General features: G+C 41.4%; 1 protein-coding gene across 11 annotated transcripts in view; it reads right to left on the minus strand.

The window, feature by feature from the left end:
• LOC138758574 (GEM-interacting protein-like) overlaps positions 1-24,149 on the minus strand; it is a 197,261-nt gene that overhangs the window by 37,027 nt on the left and 136,085 nt on the right. For all 11 annotated transcript variants that reach the window (XM_069927700.1, XM_069927701.1, XM_069927704.1 and 8 more), the window contains 4 exons: positions 21,679-21,743; positions 15,216-15,326; positions 13,348-13,428; positions 9,538-9,732 (listed from right to left, as the gene is read on the minus strand). In XM_069927700.1, coding sequence (XP_069783801.1) covers positions 9,538-9,732; positions 13,348-13,428; positions 15,216-15,326; positions 21,679-21,743 — 452 coding nt within the window. The remainder of the gene's footprint in view (positions 1-9,537; positions 9,733-13,347; positions 13,429-15,215; positions 15,327-21,678; positions 21,744-24,149) is intronic.

Below are 24,149 nucleotides of genomic sequence, written 5' to 3' on the forward strand. Positions count from 1 at the left end.
CTTAGTGAACTTGTGTCTTAATCCGGATCCAATAACAAATGGTGAAAACTAATAGAATAAGACCAGGAAAGACTGCAGTATGATGTCTAAATTGGGATCTGTGACACTAATGAAAGGAGTAAGATAATAAGAACTCAGGCAGATTTAAAATGGTCGAACTGTCTGCCTCTGTTCAAATACCAGTGGGATCTCCAGCAAGTTGGCAAATTGGATCTAAAACCGGATTGGTAATGGGAGGTGATAAAGTGTTTCTCTGATTGGAATCCTGACCAATGTAATGCAGGGAATCATTCACAGCAAATGCAATCTCACTGGCTCTTCACTCAGCCCTGCATCACCTTGACAACAATAATACGTACATCAGGCTGCTTTTCATCGCCTACATTTCTGCTTTCAACACCATCATTCCCTCAGAACTGGCCAGCAAGCTTCAAATCCTGGGCCTCTGCACCTCCCTCTGCCACTGGACCCTTGACTTAACCTTCGCTAGACTCCAGCCAGTATAAATCGGAAACATCACTGACGAGCAACACAGGCACACCTCCAGGATGTGTGCTTAGCCCACTGCTCTGTTCACTCCACACCCATGACTGTGGGCTCGGCACAATTGAAATGCCGTCTATAATTTTTCCCAGGACACAACAGTTATCAGCCAGCAATGAGGAAGTGTACAAGAGTGAGATAGATCAACTGATTGTCTGGTGTCACAATAACAGGCACTCAACATTCCCAAAACTAATGGACTTCAGGAAGGGGAAACCAGGAGAACACCAACCAGTCCTCATTGAGAGGTCAGCAGTGGAGAGGGTCAAGAACTTCAAATTTCTGGGTGTCAGCATCCCTGAAGATCTACCCTGAGGCCTCTATGTTGATGAAATCATGAAAAAGGGTCACCAGCAGTTATACTTCATAGGGATTTTGAGGAGATTTGGGATGTCACCATAGACTCTCTTAAATTTCTACAGGTGTACCCTAGAAAACCTTCTGACTGGTTGCATCCTTGTCTGGAACGGAGGTGCCAATGCACAGGACAGGGAAAGTCAAAAGAGAGTTGTGAACTCAGCCAGGGTCATCATGGCATTGAAGACATTAAAGACATTCTACAAGAGGTGGCATCTATCAGTGGTGAAGGTTGTTCAGATGGTCTCAGTCTGTACAGGTATATAGTTATTGTTGACTGTTGTATATATGGAGCTGGCCCACCCACTGATGACTCATACCCTATGACTCCTCCCCTGTTGTCCTGGGCCATAAGAGAGCAGCCTCTATCTTCAAGGACCCTCATCACCCAGGCTCCATTAGGAAGGAGGTACAGGAGACGAACACCCAATGTTACAAAAGCATCTTCTCCTCCGGCATCAGATTTTCTGAATGGATAATGAGCCACAGATTTTTTCTCTTCCTTTGCACCAATTTATTTATTTATTTTATTCCTTTAAAAAATGTATTTTATTGCAATTTTGAATGTGTAATTCTGCCACAAAACAAATTTTGTGAAACATGTTCACGACAATAGATTTTGATACAACAATTACGCAAAATCAACATGGGGAAATCATATTAGACAAACTTCCTTGAGGATGGAAAGAGCAGGGTGGATGAAGGAAAACCACTAGGTGTAAATCTTTAGATTTTCAAAAGGTTTTCAATGAGATGCTTTATCAAAGGTTACAAAATAGGAGACTAAGACATCAGTCAGAAGATGAGCAAACCAACAAAAAAACGGAGAAGATAACTGGATCTTGAGGGTTAAAGTTATAACTAGTAGTAAAGGGATCAGTGCTGGGACCTCAACTATTTACAAAGTCTGTTTATTAATTCATAGAGGAAATGCATTGTGCCATGTTTGTGATGAAAAGGTAAGGAACTACATGTTACAGATTATGTTATATTTTATCTTGTATATAGATATGTTTTAAAAGGGGATAAATTGTGGCAGGTTTTTTTTTAGTGTAGGTCACATATAAACACTTCAAAACATATCTCATTTAAAATGCTGGAGCTCTGCTTAAGCCAGACAGTCCAGGCTCTGAGTGCCTTTGCACAAACTGAAGAATGCCTCTAAGGACTTCACAAGTAGGTGTTAATTCGACATGCTGTGGAGTAATGGATTATTGTTTTGGAAAACATCAGATGAACAAACTCAGAAGATTAGATCCGGAACCACAGTCTGTCTGCATGCAGTTGGCTGTTCTAAGAGGGTCATGTGGTTTTCTCTGAGAGAGAGAGAGATAATTCAGTTCTGCAGTTCAGATGGGACTGGAACAGGACAAGCTGGCAAGCTTGTGGAAAAAAAAACATTTTAAAGATGGGTTGTGAGTGCTTAGTTCAACCTGGTCAAAGCCCTTGTGGTCCATACAAGAGGAGAGGACTGGCTGTATAATGTTTCACTTGAAATAAGGGAAATAAAAAGGAACTCTGTGATGACCTGAAAGAAAGAGGTTATCATCTGGAAAACCCTGATGGGTCAGCAAGACACTGACGTGGTTGATCGGAAGGAATCCAACAAGCAAAAAATCTCACTCTGAAAACAAACAAGAACCTTCCTGAGTGGTGACCATTTACTTTTCAAGCACCAAATTCTGGAGTGAACTTGGAGGAGTGAGAAATGAAATTGGACTGTGAATCAAAGAACTTTTCTTTTTTTTTTCCAAACTTTATTTTAAAATTTTCAAAATACTTATCAAAAAATACATAGAATAAAAATCAAAAAAGAACTACAAATAACCCCAACCCACCCACCCCCCACCCTCAGCAAACCCCGCAAGGGGAGCATAAAAAAAGTAGAAAAAACATACAATGATTTAAGATATTACTAAACCCATACATTTCAAATAAGGTAACCACATCTGAAGAAAAAAATTATAATTATCATGAAAATTATGTTATTTTTTCCATATCTCAACTCATTATGCCAATGAGTTATATTCACTTCTACGTCATACTTCCAAGAAATCACCACACATTTATGTGCTACAGCCAATGCTAGATGAAGAAAAGCGACCTGAAACTTATCCAACCCCAAATCACTAAATAGAACAATATAACCCAAGAAAATTTTTGGTTCTAATAAAAATTTAATCTTAAACAGTTTTTGAAGAAATGCTCTATTTTTTTGCCAAAATGGTTGATCCTTATCACAAAGCCAAACTGAACGTAAAAATATTCCTATACAATGTCCACATTTAAAACATAGCTCTGAAATACTAAATCCATATTTCTTCAATTTCTCAGGGGTCAGATACAACTGATGTAAAAAAATTATAATTAACCATACTATATCTTGCATTGAGCAATTTAGTCACTCCATCATGGCACATAATCTCCCAATCACCCTGATCAATGTCACAAATTAAATCTCCTTCCAATTTAATCCTAGATTTATCTAAATTTACTTTATCCATAGTGTCTTGCAACAATGTATACATCTCTGAAATAAAACCCTTACTTAATGAATGAGAAATCAAAGATTCAAATTTCATTAACTTAGGAATTTTCATTTCTCTTCCAAAATTATCTTTCACTAATGCTCCAACTTGATAATACACAAATAAAGAGTTTGCTGAAATTCCAAATTTTACCCTAAGTTGATTAAAAGAAAGAAATTTACCTTCTTCAAAACAATCCTCCAACACTTTTATACCTTTAATCTGCCCTTCCTTGAAAAATCTATTATTCTACGAAAAAGGGATCAATTAATTTTGATATAATGGAGTTTGAATTTATATTTTGCTTTTTGTACTTCTCATAAAGTTCCTTTTATTTCAAATCTCTAACAAATGTGTTAAAATATGTACATTATATGTCTGTAATAAAAAAGGATTCCACTTAAATATAAAATGATGCAAGTAAGACTGAAATATTGGCCAATTCAACCGTAGCCCAACTAGGAGGATGTAAAACATCCAACATATGACTAATTAATTTTAATTGTGCAGCTTCGTAATAATTTTGAAAATGAGGTAATTGTTAATTGCCCAAAGCGTATTTCCAAGTCAATCTATGCAATGCTATTCTAGCTAAATTTCCTTTCCATAAAAATTATCATACTACCTTATTTATATCCTGAAAAAAAGATTTCGAAAGTAAACAAGGAATCGACTGAAAAAGATATTGAATATGTGGAAAAATATTAATCTTAATACAATTTACTCGACCTATTAATGACAAAGGAAGATCTTTCCATTTAATCAAATCTTTCTCATTAACAGTACATAATTTAATTTATACAATGATTTGAATTTTTACATCAATCATTATACTCAAATATTTAACTTTGTCAGTCCAACACAATCTAGTAATTTGCCTAAGTGATTGTAATTTCCATCTGAAATTGGTAATATTTCACTTTTATCGGAATTTTCCTTATATCCAGACAATACTCCATACTGTTCTAACATTTTAGCAAATGAATTAAAGATTGTTCTGGATATGTTAAATATATCAAAACATCATCTGCAAACAAATTAATCTTATATTCACCATCTAATATCCTTATTCCTCTAATATTCTCATTCTGCCTTATCGCTTGAGCTAAAGGTTCGATGACTAACGCAAATAGAGCTGGCGACAAAGGACAACCTTGACAAGTTGAACACGATAATTTAAATAATGAAGAGGTTTGACCATTTGTCACCACCCTAGCAAGTGGATTATTATACAATGCCTTAACCCAACTAATAAAGAAAGGTCCAACCTTAAACTTCTCCAATACTTTAAATAAAAAAAATTCCACTCCAACCTATCAAATGCTTTTTCCGCATCAAATGCGACTACCATTGGAAGGTTGGGTTGCTGACAAGATGCATTAATCAACGAAATCACTCTAAGAATATTGTCAGAAGCATACCTATTCTTAATAAAATCCACTTGATCCAGATGTACTAATTGAGGCAAATATTTAGCAAGTCTATTTGCCGATAATTTTGCTATTATTTTATAGTCCACATTCAATAAAGAAGTTGGCCGATATGAAGCTACATCCAGATCAAAGAACTTATCTGAACTGTTACACACACATTACATACACGTGTGCTTAGAATTAGAAGGGGGTTAAATTAAGTTAATAGTGATAAGTTAAAGTTTGATTCTGTTTTCACGTTTAAAGATAATTAAAAGCAAAGTTTGTTTTAGTAACCATTTGTCTTGGTGAATATCTATTGCTGCTGGGTTCTGGGGTCCTCTGGGCTCGTAACAATAGTCTGCAAAGTGATATAGACAAGTAAGCAAGTGGTCAAAGATTTAGCAGATGTAATGCAAAATACAGAAATATGAGGTTATCCACTTGGGTAGGAAGAATAGAAAAACAAAATATTGATTAGATAGAGCAAAACTGCAGATCGTTGGTTTACATAGGGATGCGGTGAACTTGTACATGGAGCACAAAGTTAGGATGCAGCGATTTAAGTTGGAAAGCGAATGGAATGTTAATTTGCAAGTGGGATGGAGTATGAAAAGGGTAAGTCTTGCTACAAGATGACACTTGCATGACAGTGCGAAGTTTTAGTATTCTTATTGAAGGAAATAGGTACTTGTATTGGAGGCAGTTCAGAGCAAGGTAAATATAGTTAAAATCTCCATTATCCAGAATTCACACAACTGACAACCTCAAGCAAATGGCCAAAAACTCATGGAAAATAAAAAGGTACAAAATACAAAAATTTATAATTGGCCCTCCCACCAATCCATGCAACACACAATCTCAAGCAACCATCTACCAATCCCTATAGGTACTAGATACCAGGGTGGGTGAGTGGGGGGGGGTTTACTGTACGTTGATTTTAGCATGAAGATTTATTCTAATGATGAAGAGTTGAGCATATGGCGAACCTTAAGTCATTGGAGTTTAGAAGAATGACAAATGGTCATTCTACAAGTGGCAGGTGAAGAGAGGAAAGTTCAGGGGAGACGTCAGGGGTAAGTGTTTTTACACAGAGAGTTGTGGGTGCCCGGAATGCCTTGGTGCATTGCCAGGGCTGGTGGTGGAGGCTGGAACATTAAGAGACTCTTAGACAGGCACATGGATGGAAGAAAGATAGAGGGTTATAAAGTAAGAAGGCTTTTTAAAATTTTGGTAGAAATATATAGGTCAGCACAACATTGGGGCATGAAGGACCTGTGCTGTGCTGCAGGGTCCTATCGTCCTGAAATGTATCTGACAGTGTAGATGCAGATGCTGCTTTCCCTCAGGTAGGAATCTAAAACTAAGGAACAAATTTAAAAGAAGTGGTCTCCCATCCAAGACAGCAAGGAGGAGGAACTTCTGAACATCATAAATATTTGAAGTTGTTTTATCCAAAAGAGTCATATTTTTGGTTCATAGGAGAGTCAAGGTTTATGGTAAATAGATAAGAAAGTGGATTTGAGGGCAAGATCAGATCTTCCATTTTTTAAAATAATGAAGCAAGGAACAACAAGGCCTGTGCATATTCTCACTATATTTTCAATATCTCCTTGATAATTATCCAACCCATATTCCTAACTCCCCCTGCTGTCGGTAACTCGAGGCTAGGAACCCATGCAGGTGGTGGGCGACTGTGGTCGAATAACTCACACCAGGCTGCGGACTGCTGGAGACTGCCTTGAGAATGGCTGAAGGGGTACCAGGTGTTAGAACCGGGATGTGAGAGGGTGCTAAAGGCTTCCTGATTATGTCGGAGGTTTGGAACTGGCACTTGAGTTGCTGATGGTTTGGACTGAAGGTCGTGCAGCTGCGGAGGGTGTGGGAGCACTGGAGATGAAGCCATGGACGTTCAGTTACCCAGGGGGGTAATGGAATCTTTATCTTTCTTTTCTGATATGTCCAGCTAAACATCATATATCATATATTCCCAACCCCAAGCTCCAAAGCTTCTCTAATTCCCTTATACCTCCTGTCATGTCTCTTTGAACCCCTCCTTTTTATGGCTCTCCTCATAATCCTTGATAATTGTTCCCAATTGAGGTTGACCTCAATTACCTTTTTCAGTTATTGTTGCCGTCTTCTAATCAGTCCTCAAAATGAACCAAACCTTGACCATGCAAACTACTGCTGTCCCTAAATTCCTGGAAGATATTATGCCTCTTACATTTTTGTCCCCTATTTACATCACTCTAATAGGATTTCTCCATGGCAAGGATTGGAAAGAGTCCTTTTAATCATTAATAGAGTCCTTCATGGTCATGACAAACCAAACGTTCATTTATCTTTTTTTAAACTATTGATAGGTTTTGGTGAAGATTACCACAGCATTACCTCTTAGCTCTCCACTGAAATACTGCTGATTTGGACCTCACTAGATAGGTCCATTCTTATCAATTAATTCATGGCCTCTTCTTCTGACTATCCATCCCATAGGAGGAGGATGGTTCCTTTCAGTCAGTTTGTGGGGTTTGATAGGATACCCCACTTCTTCGAAAGGAACAGCCTGTGCGTGAATGGATTTAGGTGAGTAGGGGTTGCATCCTCTCAACATCCCCTCCAGATCCTGCAGCAGGGTGAAGTCCAAGATGGCTGGGGGAAGTTTTGTTGTGCAGTGAATGGCCAGACCAAGCTTCGATACAAGGGATGTCCTTTCTGTGCTTCTCAGCACATGTCAGCTAGATGGCCATTGGCCCTGCAAGGGGGTTTGTCTGCCCTTGTGTTTCATCCTGCAGGATGTCTAGTCACTCTCCGCACCAGGCAAGACTGGTGGGGGAGCCAGTTTAGTCACTGATTATGCGACAGGTAATACTGGTTACATGGTTCCAGTAGTACTCAGACGAGTGACCTGACACATAGCTAAAGAATCATCTGCAATAATTTCTATTTTGTTCCTCTGCTATTCCCTTACAGTATATTCAAAGATACTTCCAGGGTAGTCATCCACATGTACAGTTTCCACATGTACAGTCATAAACATAGTAATGGCCCTTGGTCCCAGCATGTCCAAGCTCACTGTTTTGCCCATCGTTACCAACTAATAAACCCTTATTTGCACTAACACAGGAAAAGCAATGGAAAATTCACCAGATAATGGCAAATTCAAAATAATAGCTTTTATTAAACCATTAATAACATTACATTTCTTACTTATCTCTAAACGTAACTTTCTTAAAACCCCGCTATGCGCAAATGTAAGTATGTGTGTGAGTGTGTTTGTGCGCGCGTGCGTGTGTGCATGTTAAAGACCAAAACTGTTACAGGTTAAGTTTGATTCTGAAAAAGTACATTTTAAAGTCCAGTTTCAAACATAAGGATCTTTTTAAAATCGTGATTCAGGAGTAATTATGAAGCAAGAGTGATTTCTTTAAATTATTGCTGAAAAGCAATAACAAAGCATCTGTTGAAGTTCTTAGATTTTCCCAAACTCAAATATCGTTGAATGGAAGAAATTTCTTCTTAATCTCTCACACTATTGATCTTGAACTTCCTCTTATCTCCTTAAGAGTCACACAGTTTCCATGATGAGGCTCCATTCTTTATTTTCAAAAGAAATCAGTCAAAAAGTAGTCTCCCTTTTGAAATCCACTTATTCTGTATTCTCCTTTTATTAGGAGTAACACGCTGCCACATCTTTCGCAAGGGTTAAATTCTGTGTGTTCCACAGGGTCTTCTGAACTGCCTGAAAATGTCTTAATTTGCCAATATATTTCTCAAAATCATGTGGCATTACATCATCAATGAGATCAGTCTTAATTATTGGAAACCATGTGACCATTTACTGGAATCTTTACCAGTTGCCAGCTTCAGTTTCTTGGAAAACATGTGACCTTCATAACCCTGGCTTACAGACGTTACGACTCCAAAAGATGATCTCACCTCTGAATGTTTTTTTATGGGTGTGTGTTGCCTGGTTCCAAACCCACTACATTACCCAAGACATATTTATAGAAAATATAGCTGAACATTAACCTAAGTATTAACATTACACCATCTATACACCATTTCATCACATTATCATTGGTTTGGCTTTTCAAGTGTCTGTCTTAACTGCCTTTTAAATGTAGTGATTCTATCTGTTTCCATCTCTACACCTCTAGCAGTGCATTCCAGATTATCAACTGCTCACTGTGTGTAAACTTTCCTCTCAGATCTTTAAATTTCCTCCCAGTTACTGTAAACAATGCCCTCTTAAATTGATAAGAAAATCAGGTCTATCTACCATATGTGTGCTTCTCATTATTTTATATCCTCGATGTAGACAATATCCTTCACTACTTTACCTCTCCACCATGTCCCAGTTGTGCACATTACTTATCCAAAATCTCCTGCACTGAAGGATCAAAAATAATTCTAAATTAATATCAGAAATGCAAGTGGAAAATTACATTAGTGTAGGATCGACATCAAGCGGTCCACATGGATAGGGTAGGATGAAGGTTGTTTCCTTGCTGTACAACTATGATTCATTCTGTGGTTTTTAAATTTGAAATCATATCTCTTTGATGAAGCATTTGAGCATGTGCGCTAGTGTGACCTGGAATCAATTTTGCCTGTGAAATGTGTCCTGCTGCAAATATTCAAACAATGAAGCTGGGTCGAACATGTACTACATAGGTTGACAATCTGTTACTCACCTTCCACTGAGCTTCATCCTTTGACCGCCTGCGTTTCTCGAGTTGTTTGCTGGTGCTACCTGGATTACTGCTGCTCATACTTGATGAAAGCTGTTCTTCCTCAGCCTTGTCACTTTGCAGTTTTGCTTTTTCAAATTCCTCGCAACGTTGGAAGTACATGTGTTTAGATTTCCGCAGTGCTGTTAATGTGTCGTTCTGCAGATAGGAAATTCAGAGCTTCATTACCAGCTGCCTACCAAACTGTATGTCATTCATCGAACATTACACAGTACCCGCCATGTTGTGCCAATCTATGTAGAGCTACTCGTCAACAACCTAACCCCCCACCTCACATCTATACTTTTTATTTTGCTTACACCATGTTCCTATCTGAGACTTTTGGAAGTCCAATTTGTACCAGCCTCAAACACCACTCCCCCAGCAATGCATTCCAGGCACCCACCACTCTAATGTAATAAAAGATTTTCCTTCACTCATCTTAAGCTGATTTGTTTAAGTGATGGTATTTGCTATTGTCACCCCAGGAAAAATGTGCTGGCTGACCACCAAATGCCCCTCATTAAGTCACCTCTCACTCTTCATTACTCCAAAGAGAAAAGTCCTAGCTCTGACAACCTTGCTTCATCAGACATGTTCTCTAATCCAGGAAACCCTCTCTGTAAAATCAACCAGAATGGATACTCCATGTGGTTTTATAGAGCTACCATATAACACCATAGCTCCTGAACTTATTCCCTTGACTAATGAAGGCCAGCACACCCTCTTCGCCACCCTATCAATTTACATGGCAACCGTGAAGGATCTACGGACCTGGATCACAAGAACCTTATGACCCCCTACATTATTCAGAATCCTGCTATTAACCACATACTCTGCCTTCTAAAGTTCTCACTTATCTGGATTGAACTCAGTCAGCCACTTCTCAACCCAACTCTGCATCCTGTATGTATATGTCCTTTTGTAACTTACAACAACCTTCTACAATTTTCACCTTCATCCTTTATTATCAGCAAAACTTACTGATGTACTTCACCGCTTCTTTTTCACAAAGATCAGGGGTCCCAGAACAGATCAGATCCCTGTGGAAGACCGCTAGTCACTGACCTCCAGGTCAAATATATTCCACCTACTGCTATTACACTCTGTGTTTTGCAGGCAAGCCCATCGTGAATTCAAGCAACCAAGCCTCCTTGGATCCCATGCTTAATGACATTCCGAATGAATCTGCCATTGAACACCTTGCAAACAAACGCCTTATTTAAATCCATAAAAACCACATCCATTGTCTTACCTTCATCCATTTCTTTTGTCACCTCCTTGAAAACCTCCGTTAGGCTCATGAGACACCACCTCACAGTCAGTTTGTTTACATTTCTTTCTTTTACATAATTTTTTTTCATCTAATAATTACACTTACCGGCAATTAGAAATTGAGTACAGTTTTATTTTGCTCTGCCATTTAGTGGTAATTCTGCCGTACCCGCAGGAAAAAGGAATCTCGGGGTTGTACGTGCCGTCACGCATGCTCTCTGACAATAAATGTGAACTTTGAACAAAGCCATGCTGTCCCAATGTTCATTTAGATTCATAGTTTCTAGCATATAAATCTTTTATTGCATAACTTTATTGTGTATTTATCAGAAGATAGCAGGCAAACAATCACACTAATTTATTAATTTTCTTATTACGTGTTCAGAAATCAAGTAATTCAAGAAGATAAAAGATCCAAAAGTGACATTTTTATTTACACAGTAAGGGGAAAGGATTTGGAATGCACTGTTGGGGTGGTAGTGGATGCAAACAGGAGTTGGATAATTATCTGAAAAAAATGTCTGGCTGCTCTTGTATGATCTAGTATGGACCCTCCAGGTAAGTGGAGAGTATACACTCAGTGCCTTAAAAGTGGTGAAAAGACCTTGAGCAGGTGTTAGTCTTAGCTGCTGCGTATCAACCCTTGGATCGATAACCACCATTGGATCTGCTTTTGCAGCCAGGTATTTACCGTATGTTCTGGCATATAAGGTGACTCGTGTATAAGACGACCCTAAATTTTCACCTAAAATGTAAGGTTTAAGCTATACTCGTTGTATAAGACTACCCCAAGTCTGGCACTTTACCACTGACCAGTGGAGTGGTGCTACTGGGCACACTTAATATACTAATTCACAATATTTTGTAAGCACATTACCCAGTAAAGGTTTATATTAACATATTTTAATATCAACCATTGTCAGCTCCTTTAACAGGCCATTTAAATTCTGTACAGAGCTGAAGCCAGTCAGACTGGGCGAATGGACCCCGTGAGAGAGTCTTCGCTGTTTAGGTTCAAATTTTATACTTGGTGCAGGGGAGCACTGAGATTTCACTGTTAAGGTTCAGATTTTAATACTTGGCATATGAGATGACCCCTGATTTTAGGGTGACATTTTTAACATTGAAGACACCATGATTGAAGTAAAAACACAATGCTGGAGAAACTCAGCAGGTCAAACAGTGGTCCTTTATGTAACAAAGCTAAAGATAGGCCTGAAACATTGGTTATATATCTTTAGCTTTGCTACATGAAGTACATGGCTGTGTTTCCCCAGTATTGTGCTCTACTGTGCCTCATCAGTGGGCTCTTGCCCACTGATAATTGTATATACAGTATGTAATTGGTGTGGTTGGGCTTCTGGTTACTGATGTCCTACAGGATGATGCTAGTGAACACAAAATCCTACAGCATGGAAGTAGAACCTTTGGTTCACCTGCCAGTTATCACACATCTATTTACACTAATTATACACTAATCCCATTTTTAAATTTCTCCTAGTACTCCTGGCAATGGTAAGTGAAGATGAGCCATTAAAAAAAAATATTAGTATAGCAGGTTAGAATTGTCTCACTGGATGTGGCCACAGTCTGACACTTGTTGTACAATTGTTACACAATCAATCAGCCTATGTTTTAAGTGAAAAACTCATTGGTGGAGAAACTCAGCAGGTCAAACAGGGGACATACGTACAGCACGGTAACTGGCCCTTCCGGCTCACGAACTTAACCTACACCCCCTGTATTTTTTTAAAAGGTGGGAGGAAACCAGAGCACCTGGAGGAAACCCATGCAGACATGGGGAGAATGTACAAAATCCTTACAGGCACCACTGGATTAGAACCCGGGGTCGCTGGTACTGTAACAGCATTGCACTATCCGCTACGCTAACCATCACACCCCTGTGCCACATATATGGTAAATATCTTGGATATTCTTTTTATTACAAATACAGTTGACACCTGTTCACTTTAGTAGTGGGATGGGGGAATAAAGGGGTAAATCAGTGTTGCCCCTCAGGGAACAACACAAATATATGCATTTGCAGATATTGAATAAGGTCATCGACAGTTGCCACCACACTCTGGTGATAGGCCTTGCCACCACACTTTAGTGATAGGCCTTGCCACCACACTCTAGTGATAGGCCTTGCCACCACACTCTAGTGATAGGCCTTGCCACCACACTCTAGTGATAGGCCTTGCCACCACACTCTAGTGATAGGCCTTGCCACCACACTCTAGTGATAGGCCTTGCCACCACACTCTAGTGATAGGCCTTGCCACCACACTCTAGTGATAGGCCTTGCCACCACACTCTAGTGATAGGCCTTGCCACCACACTCTAGTGATAGGCCTTGCCACCACACTCTAGTGATAGGCCTTGCCACCACACTCTAGTGATAGGCCTTGCCACCACACTCTAGTGATAGGCCTTGCCACCACACTCTAGTGATAGGCCTTGCCACCACACTCTGGTGATCGGCCTTGTTCCACTCACCATTTTGCGCTGCTCCTTCTGCCATTGCTCCTTAAATTCTCGCCGTTGTTTCTCCAACTCATTTTTTTTCATCATTAGTGGCTGTTTATTCAAAAGTAAAAAAGAGAAAAGGTGGCTGCTTTAAATGGTTAGTGGGTAAAAGGATGGGATGGAGACAAAGAATAAGCTTAAATTTAGGCTTAAACTCACGCAACTATCACTCATACATTGGATAGGGAAAACAACCACACAATTCCTTTCTGCATTCTGAACCTCAAGAAACCCATGACCAAGCACGTTACCAGCCTTGTGAACCAATTATGGCCTCGAAGAGTAAAACCTGACCCTATTATATCCCCATGGATTAGGTGTTAAATGAGAAAGTCTGCAGACGACTGCAGAGAAATGCAGCATCCATAGGCATATAATGTTTTGGGCTTGGGACCTGGAGTGGAAAACAGCAAGGATAACAGGGTGAGCAGTGAGACAGGCTCTTACAGAACTTCCTTCAGAGAAAGAAATTTCACAATAGGCATCCCTTGAAGAGACTTTGCAGGGGAGCAGTTGAATGGAGTTAAACAAGAAAGTCCGCAGATGCTGGGGGCGAGTGGAATACACAAACATGTTGGAGAAACTCAGCAGGTCAAGTTTGATTGTACAAGGACAACCCGACGAAACAGCGTTCTCCGGTCCTTGGTGCAAAACACGCAGACACACAACCAGACAAACAATACACCTCTAGGACAAGTATTCTATCTACTTTACTTATATTTTTTCATGGCCCTTCGCTTGGCAAGTGAAGATGAACACAGTGCCTTGTAGCTCTTCTGTCCTCACAGAACTTTTGTTCTGTTTTCCATGGAGCTTTAGGCACATGTGCCAGGGCAAGGACTTGGATGCGAATGCTAGCTCAGGACAAACGCCTCCCTCTGGGTCCCACGCAACTGGGCCTGGCAGAGTGCGAGGCGTGACAGCCAGAGTGATGCAGGATTGCCCCGCAGTGGTCTGTTCCAAGACAGTGCTTGCTGGCCATTGTGCTTTCGAATCCTTCGCCCACCGAGTTTGCTGCTGCTGACCGCAAGGGAAACTGTCTCAGCTGTCAGCCCCTGCTGCCAGACTGGCATGTGCTATTTGCCCATAGCTTATCTAAGGATATTTTATCCGTATAAATATTTTATTTAGGTCACTCAGCATCTACAGGAAGTAAAGGGTAATTGACATTTTGGCCCTGGGCCCTTTGAATGGATTAGGCTTTGGTTGAATGAGTGCTGGAGAAGATTTTAGGCACAAAGCTTGTACAGCACTGATGCCCCGGGTCCGAATCCAAGTTTATATGTTCTTCCCGTGTCTGCATGGGGTTCTTCCAGGTGCTCCGGTTTCCTCTCACCAGTAAACGTACGGGGTTTAGGTTAATTGGAATATTACGCAGTGTGGAAGAAAGGTGACCATGCTGTATGGCTACATTAAAAATTAAATTAAAATTTTTGTTTCCCCATTCAAAGTGGTGGTGAAAATGTTTGAATCTAGGTATCATACACAACTTCATTTGGGGTGGGTGTGGGGAAATCCACTAATAATTTGTGCACACTTCATCACACTTCATTCGTGGTGGTAAGAATGGGGAACTTGCTTCCACAAGTGAAAAGCACAGATGCATCTAAGGGGAAGCTTGGTTAAACTCTCGAGCAAAGGAATGAAACCAACATGCTTAAACAGTTAGATGGAGTTGGTGGAAGGAATCTTATCAGAAGCATAAAAATATTGGCTGATCAGATCAAACTTTTTTTCTGTTTAAGGCCAAAAGCTCAAGCAATGAAAGACACAAGCAATGCTATTCTCGTGCTCCAACTACAGGAGATACACTGAAGGCTACAAAGCCGATTCCTTACCTCAATGTATTTACTGTGCTGCAGTAAAGACATGGTTTTCATCATCCTCTGTCCTTGTTGGATGTCATGCTGCAAGGCCATTGTGTAGGTGTATTGGAAAGGCATGAATTTCTGTTTGGATACAAATCATTTGTGAACATCTTCATTAATTAATCACTCTTTATAAGTTCCAGAATCTTTGACGTACCACAATTATTCTGTTCTAGGACCATAGGTTTGATAAATAATCAAAATAATAATATTTTGTAGAAAATTCAGAAGTTTAATCATAAAATAACCTAACATCAGATTTCAGATTTATTGCCAGATAACATACATGACACCACATACAACTCTGAGATTCTGTCGGGTGCAAAAGAATTACCACTAATTTGAAGTGCAAAAATAAACTGTACACATATAAACAAATAAAAAACTGTAAATAGATAAGGAGTGGAACAAACTGACTAAAATACAGAGAGACCAAAAAGAAAATCAATAAAGTACACAAATCAGAGTCCTTAAATGAGTCCTTGATTGAGTTTGTCATTGAGCAGTCTGATGGTGGAGGGGTAGCAGCTGTTCCTGAACTTGGTGGTGAGAATTCTGTGGTACCGATACCTCTTTCCTGATGGCAGCAACGAGAACTGAGCTTGTGCTGGGTGGTGTTGGATCCTTGATGATTTCTGCTGCTCTCTGATGGCAGCGTTCCCTGTAGATGTTCTTGATAGTGGGGAGGGTTTTGCCTGTGATGTCCTGGGTCGTGTCCACTACCTTTTGGATGTCTTTACATTCAGAGGTATTGGAGTTCCAGTCAGCACACTTTTCACCACACCTCTGTAGAAATTTTCTGGTGTCATACCAAACCTCCGCAAACTCCTGAAAGAGTAGAGGTGCTGACGTGCTTTCTTCATGATGACATTAATGTGTTGGGTCCAGGAAAGGTCCTTCAAGATCGTGACTCCCAAGAACTTAAATTTGCTCACCCTCTCCAACTCTGGTCCCCCAATGATCACTGGATTGTAAACCTCTGGCTTTCCTTTCCTGAACTCAACAATAAGCTCCTTAGTTTTGGTGACTTTGAATGCAAGGTTGTTGTTGGAGCACCATTCAGCCAAGTTTTCAATCTCCATCCTGCATGCTCTTCCTTTACACAACCACTACCATTGTATCATTGGAAAATTTGTAGATGGTGTTATTGTACTGAGCCACACAGTTGTAGGAGTAAAGTGAGTAGAGCAGGGAGCTAAGAACACAGCCCTGTGGTGCTCTGGTACTGATGGAGGTTGTGGAGAAGACCTTACCAATCTTCACTGATTTTGGTCTGGAGGTGAGGCAATCCATGATCTAATTACATAGTGGGGTGTTAACTCTCAGGTCTTGGAGTTTGCTGATCAGTTTTGAGGGGATGATGGTGTTGAATTTCGTACTGTAGTCAATAAAGAGCATCTTTGCAGTCCAGGTGTTCGAGAGGATTGTGTAGAGTCTACTACGATAGGTGAACTGGAATGTATCCACATCACCACTCAGACAGGAGCTGATCTGCTTCATCACCAGCCTTTCAAAACACTTCATCACTGTAGATGTGAGTGCTACTGGTCAATAGTCATTAAGGCAGGTTACCACTCTTCATGGGCACCAGTATGATTGATGCTTGTTTGAAACAGGTGGGGGCACCATACCCTGCAGGAGTGAGATATTGAAGATATCCATGAAAACCTTGGTAAGTTAGTCAGCACAGATTTTTAATATTCAGCCAGCTACTCCATCTAGATCAGATGCTTTCCTCAGATTCACTCTCCTGGAGGCAGCAGCGCGCACATCATTCTCATTTACAGACAGGATGGAGTCTTCAGGGGATGTGAGGGTATGGAGTGGTTCTTCACTGTTGCTGTTATCAAATCAGGTGTAGAAGGCGTTGAGTTCCTCTGGGAGAGAAATTTTGCCATCTGCCTCTTTACTGGATTTGTTTTGTAAAAGGTTTTGGCATTTAGGCCCTGCCAAAGCTGTTGGGTGTCCCATGTTGTTTCCATTTTCATCCGGAATCTCCACTTTGCCCGAGAGATAGCTTCCGTCAGGTCATACCTGCTCCTGCTGTAGCGATCTGGATCTCCAGACTTAAATGCCTGTGATCTGACTCTCAGCAGGTTCAAGACAGTAGCTGAATGAAGCAGTTGAAACTGACCAGGCAACAGGTTAAGGACCTTATCCTTTTCCATCCCGGGTGACAAACCTTGATCGTCAATTCCAAATTCAAGTTGGAATCTTGGAAGAAAGCTCGTCAGTGCCTCTACGTCCTCAGAAGTTTGCGGAGGTTGGTGATGACATCGCAAATTTCTACAAATGTGCGGTGGAAATTGTGTTGACCAGCTGCATCGCAGTCTGGAATGGGAACACTAATATCCCTGAGCGTAAAGTCCTGCAAAAGGTACTAGACACAGCCCAGGACATTACAGGCAAAACCCTCCCCACCACCAAGAACATCAACAGGGAATGCTAGTGTCGGAGAGCAGCAGCAATCATCAAGCATCTACATCACTCAGCATATGCTCTGACAATAAATCTGAACTCTGAATCGAACCAGGGCAAACATACGGAAGATCTGGGTACCAACCTTAAATGCTTCAGGTACGAGTTACTCAAAAGGTCATCTAGCAAGGAGCAGGCCCTTTGACCCACTGGGCCAAGCATCAAGTACCCATTTTATTCTCCCCATCTACTACCCACCAACAACTCTTGTGCCACACAAGAAACTTAGATACAGATGAATGCAGTTAAGTTAAGTATATTGGTATAGATTGAGAGTTGGATAAATGGATGTTTCTTCTGATTGGCAGACAATGGTAAGTGGGATGCTGCAGGGATTGGTGCTGGGCCCATAGCTGTTCACCATTTACATTGAGGATTTGGAAGAGGGGACAGAGGGTAGTGTAGCCAAGTTTGCGGATGATATTAAATTGAGTGGAAAAGCAATTTGAACAGAGGATTTGGAGAAGCTGCAGAAGGATATAGTTAAGGTAGGTGAGTGGGCAAAGGCCTGGCAGATGGAGTCCAATGTTAGTAAATGCGAGGTCATCCACTTTGGTAGGAAAAATAGAAGAGCAGATTATTATTTAAATGGTGAAAGACTCCAGCAGGTGCTGAAGTGCAGAAGGACTTGGGAGGGCCTATGCATGAATCGCAAAAAGTTGGGTTGCAGGTAGAACAGGTTATTAAGAAGGCAAATGGAATGTTGGTCTTCATCACCAGAGAAATTGAATTAAAGAGCAGGGAGGTCGTGCTGTAACTGTACAAGGCATCTCCATACTTGAGGAAGGATAGACTGTTCTGGGAGGCAGTCCAGAGGAGGTTCACCAGATTGATCCCGGAGATGAGAGGGTTGACCTACAAGGAGAGACTAAATCATCTAAGATTATACTCACTCGAATTCAGAAGAATGAGAGGAGATCTTATAGAAACATATAACATTATGAAAGGAATAGATAAGGTAAAGGCAGGAAAATTATTTTCACTGGTAGATGAGACCAGAACTAGGGACGCAGCTTCAAGATTCAGGGGAATAGATTTAAGATGGAGATGAGGAAAAACTCTTTTTCTCAGAATTCTGTGGAATTCTCTGCCAGGGAAGCAGTTGAGGTGACTTCATTAAACATATTTAAGGTTCAGTAAGATAGATTTTTACATATAAAAGGAATATGGGGAAAAGGCAGATCGGTGGAGTTGAGTCAATGATCAGATCAGCTATGATCTCATTGAATGGCGGAACAGGCTCGATGGGACGGATGGCCAACTCCTGCTCCTATTTCTTATGTTCTTAACTCTACAGGCAATTTACAAGCCAGTTAACCTACCAACCTGCATGTCTGGGATGTAGGAGAAAACTGGGACACCCAGAGGAAATAGACCTTCACAGGGAAAACATTTTAGCTCCATCCTGACAATCCCCAAGATCAGAACTGAAACCAGATTGAGGCAGCAGCTTCACTAGGTGAAGCACAGTTCATCTTCGTTTTTGCTTGAAGCATGAATAAGTGCCTGGATCCAGGTGAAAACACCCAGGCTTTTCACATATATCCTGCCAGTGAGGCCTTACGCAGTGTTTCAGTTTAACATCTAATCCAAAGGGCGATTTTGTGAATGTTAGTTTAGTCGATGGTGCTTAAGTTTAAGCTATAATGTGCTGACCTGCAGGCAGAAATGCAGTCCACTGAGCCATAGTTGTGGTGTAGTTCTTCTGGTTTATGCAAAATCAAAATACTGTTCATGTTAAAATTACTTCGGACAAAACAGGATCGACAACACAGCATCAAATCCTGAAACAATGAGGCTCATCTTTCACCAGGATACTGGGGAACCTGATGGTTGCAACTCGGTGTAGTGCACTACCAGTAACCATCAAGACTAGGCTGAGGGAACGAAAGGCTTTAATGTACAGAAGAACCTTGCTGGCCCAGATCCAGGTATAGGAATGGTGGCAAGGGAGAGGTGGCTCGACCTTTATGGCCCAGGACCACGGGGGAGGAATCATAGGGTATGAGTCATCAGTGGGGAGGCCAGCTCCATATATACAGTAGCCAACAATAATGGAATACAATGGAGGAAACTCATCACCACAGTCTGTTTTTCAATAGAGAAGCATGGTGAAATAAAATGGGAGAAATCAGTCTTCACATATTTTTTAAACTATTTAAAATTTTTGAACACCATGTTTTTATTTAGTCACTTTTTAAAATGTCTGTGGTACAGGCTGAGAGGAGTGAGACACAAACATCTGCAGACACTGTGATTGTAGTAAATGTCTAGAAATGCTGGAGGACCTCTGCAGGTCTCGAGGTAAAGATGTAGGACCGACATTCTGGGCCTGAACCCTTCTTCAAGTAAAAAGCGGGCAGGTGCCTGAACAAAAGGCTGGGAAGAAGGAAAGAAAGGGCTAAGGGGAGGAGCACAGGCCAACAGACAAACGGCGACAATGATGGGAGGACAGGAGAGGTGAGAGAAGCCTTGCTTAGTCTGCTTAGTCTAACCCTATCCTAACCCATGCTGATGAGCTGGAACTCAGCCCTCCAACTGAACAGCCCCTGGACCACCCTGAAAGAAATACGACGTCAGGCAGCAGAAGATCTGTCCTGTTCACTTAGTTTCTCTACTGATTCTGTCCAACTTACCACGTAGTCCTTCAATTCCCGATTTTAATCTCTACTGGTTATAGTCCCATCACAAAATTCCACAACCAACATTGCAGCGAAAAGGAAATGACGTTATTTTCAGTTTTGCTAGTCAAGGAATGATGCCCAGAACCCTCTTCCTTTTCAAATCACCCCCTTGGGAGGATTTATTTTTGCATGCACCAGTTTTTTTTTGGGGTGAGGGGGAATTGATTTCTGTAAATGTCTCATCCAAAGAAAAAGGTGGTCAAAAATGTGGAGAATGCTCAAAGTTAATAGAGTTAAACGAGAAAGTGTTCAGCCGCTGTGATTGTTGTTCACACAAAAATGCTGGAAAAACTCAGCAGGCCACACAGCGTTTTGTTTTATTTTGTAAATATAAAGATACAATGCAAGATGGCGGCACTGCCATTGGTGCGGACCTACGGGGAGCGAGGGAGCGGAGATACAGCGCTCCCATAGGGTTCAGGCACCCAGCCGACTGCCATCAACTCTGCATGGGGTTTGAAGGGCCCATTGCATTGAGGAGCCGACAATGGCTTTAGTTGAGATCCCGTGACCACGGGTCTGCACCCAAGATGGTGGCGGTTATTAATTAGCAGCAGCCACAAGGGGGCCACAGACTCCAGGGAAGTGGAGGGACTGGAACAGGGCATCAGAGGACGGGAAGATCACTCCCTGTCTGAGAGGGAGAAGAGGAGATGACGACCCGTGGGGACAGTGACCGCAGCAGCGAACCAGTGAGGGGGCTCTGCTGCTGAGGGACCAGTGCATGCAGCGGCTGCTGGCGACTGGAGGTGAGGAACTCGAGGAAGCCGTGGCCTGCTGGGGACCGCTGTCAGGAGGCTCGCGCTGGGCTGTGGACTGCTGGAGACTGGCTCAAACTGACTGGAAGGGTACCAGGTATTGGAACCGGGATGCAAAGAGGCGCCGAGGGCGCTGAAGGATTCTTGATCATGTTGGAGGTTCGAGTCTGGAGCTCACGTAGGACTCTGGTGGCTGTGGGGGCTGCAGATGTGCTGGAGGCAAATCTACAGAGACTCGATGACTCTGGGGGGACTCTCTTGCTTCTCCTTCTCTGACTGTAGGTCAGAAATGTAAGAGGCACTTCAGACTTTTCCTGTCAGTGGTGAATCTGCCTGCCTTGTTGTGGGCCAAAAGGAATTTCATGTAATATGACACTGTTTTATTACTCTGACGATAACATTGAATCTTGAAGACCTGAGTGGTCATATGAACCAGTTGGTGAGATTGAATTATCAAATTAACAGAGGAACTAAAACAACTTATAAAACACATCATTGCATGGATCACTTTACCTCTTGGTTGATTAAATTCTTGCTTGTTTCTGCCATTTTCATTATGTTCCTGGAGAATTCAATCTCTATAAAATAAGACATGGATGACAGCATTTATGAGAGAAAGAAATTTCCAATCCTACTTTGTGAAAGAAATGAGTGTGGGACCAGATCAGAAATCTATTGCTATCTCTGAGACTGAGCCATTAACCATCAGCAGTGAAAGATCCAAGGTTGAATATGTACTGGTTAAACTCCTTGTGAAGCAGAGTTTATTAAATGTGCAGCTTTGTTGGACTAGTCTACAGCAGGCTAACATTTCTTATAGCAACTCCTTCCATTCCTTTTTCTCTCAGTAAGCTATACCGGTCGAACCTCTATTATCTGGTGCTCTGTGGTCCAGCAACTCCTGAGGTCCAGCATGTTTTGAATCTGCCACCGTTAGTACAAACTACTCTCAGACAGTGTGGGATTCAAACCCTGGCCCCGATCACTGGAGCTGTAAAGGTGTTAAACCAAGATTTGATTTGTGATATATTTGATCCTTTTAGCTCAGAAAATGGGTCTGATCGAGGCACCGACCCCATCTTTGACAGCTATTTTCTGTGCATTTTCTATTTTCCGGCATTTTCTGTGGTCTGGCAATAGCCAGGTTCCAATGTCATCAGATTAAAGAGGTTCAACCTGCATTGAGTTTATTGCTCGGCCGGATAAAGAGAAAGAAGGGAAGGGGGTGGGGAGCAACAGGAAAGGAGACAGTGAAAGAGATAGACATGGCAGGGGGTTAACAGAGGAGTAACTTGGTGGGTAGATATTCAAGTAATACAGAACTCTATCGGGGAAGGGAAGAGTCAGCAGGAGACATCCCTAGTAAAAGAAGAAGACTTTAACAGCAGGATTATCTCGTTACTAAGTTCCGTATCCCAACACTTGATTAAAATGCTCTTAGGGCATCAGGTGCCTGCTTTTCTTGGGTAATAAGTGTATAATGAAAGATTGTACTTTACTAATGTGCACACATTTTGACAACAGAATGCTTCAAAGACAGCAGGGAAAAAATGTGCAAGCTGAATTACCATTTCTGCCTTACAGTGACGTGCTGAATGGTTAAGTATGAAGTTGTCTGCCTCCATTTCCACAGACCTCATGATGAGTTTTGTCCCATGTTCAATCTCTGAATGGAGTCTTTGACTGTACCTTCTATCCCAGGAATAATACACGCTAAATGTCGTGGATGGGTTGTCAAAGCACAGAAACAAGTTAAAGGAAAGAATAGAGAGGGTTGACTCAATTTGGCTTTGCTTGTCTTCGTTCCATCCTTCCACCATACTCCATCTGCACTCTTATCTTCATTGGTCCCTGGGTTGTGGAGATCTTAAAATTTCAGTAAGTCTTCAGAGTCTAGCAAGAGAGCCTATACACCAGTAATTATGGCAGAAGTGCTGAGCTTTGGTAGTGTGAGAGGGTCTTGGGTTTTGTACTAGGGAATAATCTTCCTGTTCTTCTGGAACAGGAGATTGAAACTATTGCAGTGTGGTTGATAAGAGGATGAAAGGCTCTTTTGACTTGTTCTCACTGTGGAGGAGTGAGCTGGGTTTTGTCAGAAGCATAAAAGCCAGAGTTGTGCTTTCCCACACTGTGAGGTGTGAGTCTCTGGTAGATTCTGGACTCCATCAGCATTGAGCGAAGGAAAAGACTCATCCCCTCCAGATCAGTGATAAATGCAAAGCTACAGTTCTTTTAACCTAATTTCTTCTCACATATTTTTAATGCCGAACATTTATCACTAAAATAGTGATGTTTAAATTTTAAAAATTGAGACATACAGCAAAATATCCAGCCCTCCCGGCCCATGAGCCCTTGCCACATAAATACCCCAATTCACTTAGAAGCCAGGTACATTTTGGAGGGAACCAGTTGTAATGGAAGATTTAAACCGTGTTTTTTCACTTTTGCAGCCTCTGCTTCTGCAAGGCTGAGAACCTGCTTGTTTTTTAGAATCAGCAGACATAAGCTAAATTCCACCAAGGGGCCAGAGATGCAGTTATCTGACGAAAGGACATCTGTGTACCAAGAACATTTAATCTTCCTGTTTGTTTTGGTCACAGACTGTCAGAGGCCTAGCCTTGATGCAAAATAAACCATTGTATTCAAAGTGATAAGCTGAAAATTACGTTATATATTCGATAGAAGCCTAGCATGCTAGCTTGCTCGGTTATCTTTCTTACTGTGCTGGGAATAGGTGCTTGGGTAAGCAGTTTTTGGGTAATCTCAGCCATGGTCCCGCGGCTGAAGTTTAAGACTCTCTGAGAGGTGGCAACATCTCTCAGCAAGAAGAAGAACTTCTAGAGTCCAGCTAACGTCCCGGTCGAGGGAGGTGGAGAAGCTGCTACCAGCGCCTCAACAACCTACTACAAGTGTGAAATCGTTGCCTCGCTTTGGCAGTTGGAACCAGTTCAGGTGTTGATAAGTATAATTTGGACTTAGCGAGT

This window comes from Narcine bancroftii, chromosome 3 (genome assembly GCF_036971445.1).
Source record: "Narcine bancroftii isolate sNarBan1 chromosome 3, sNarBan1.hap1, whole genome shotgun sequence".
Classification (NCBI taxonomy): domain Eukaryota; kingdom Metazoa; phylum Chordata; class Chondrichthyes; order Torpediniformes; family Narcinidae; genus Narcine; species Narcine bancroftii.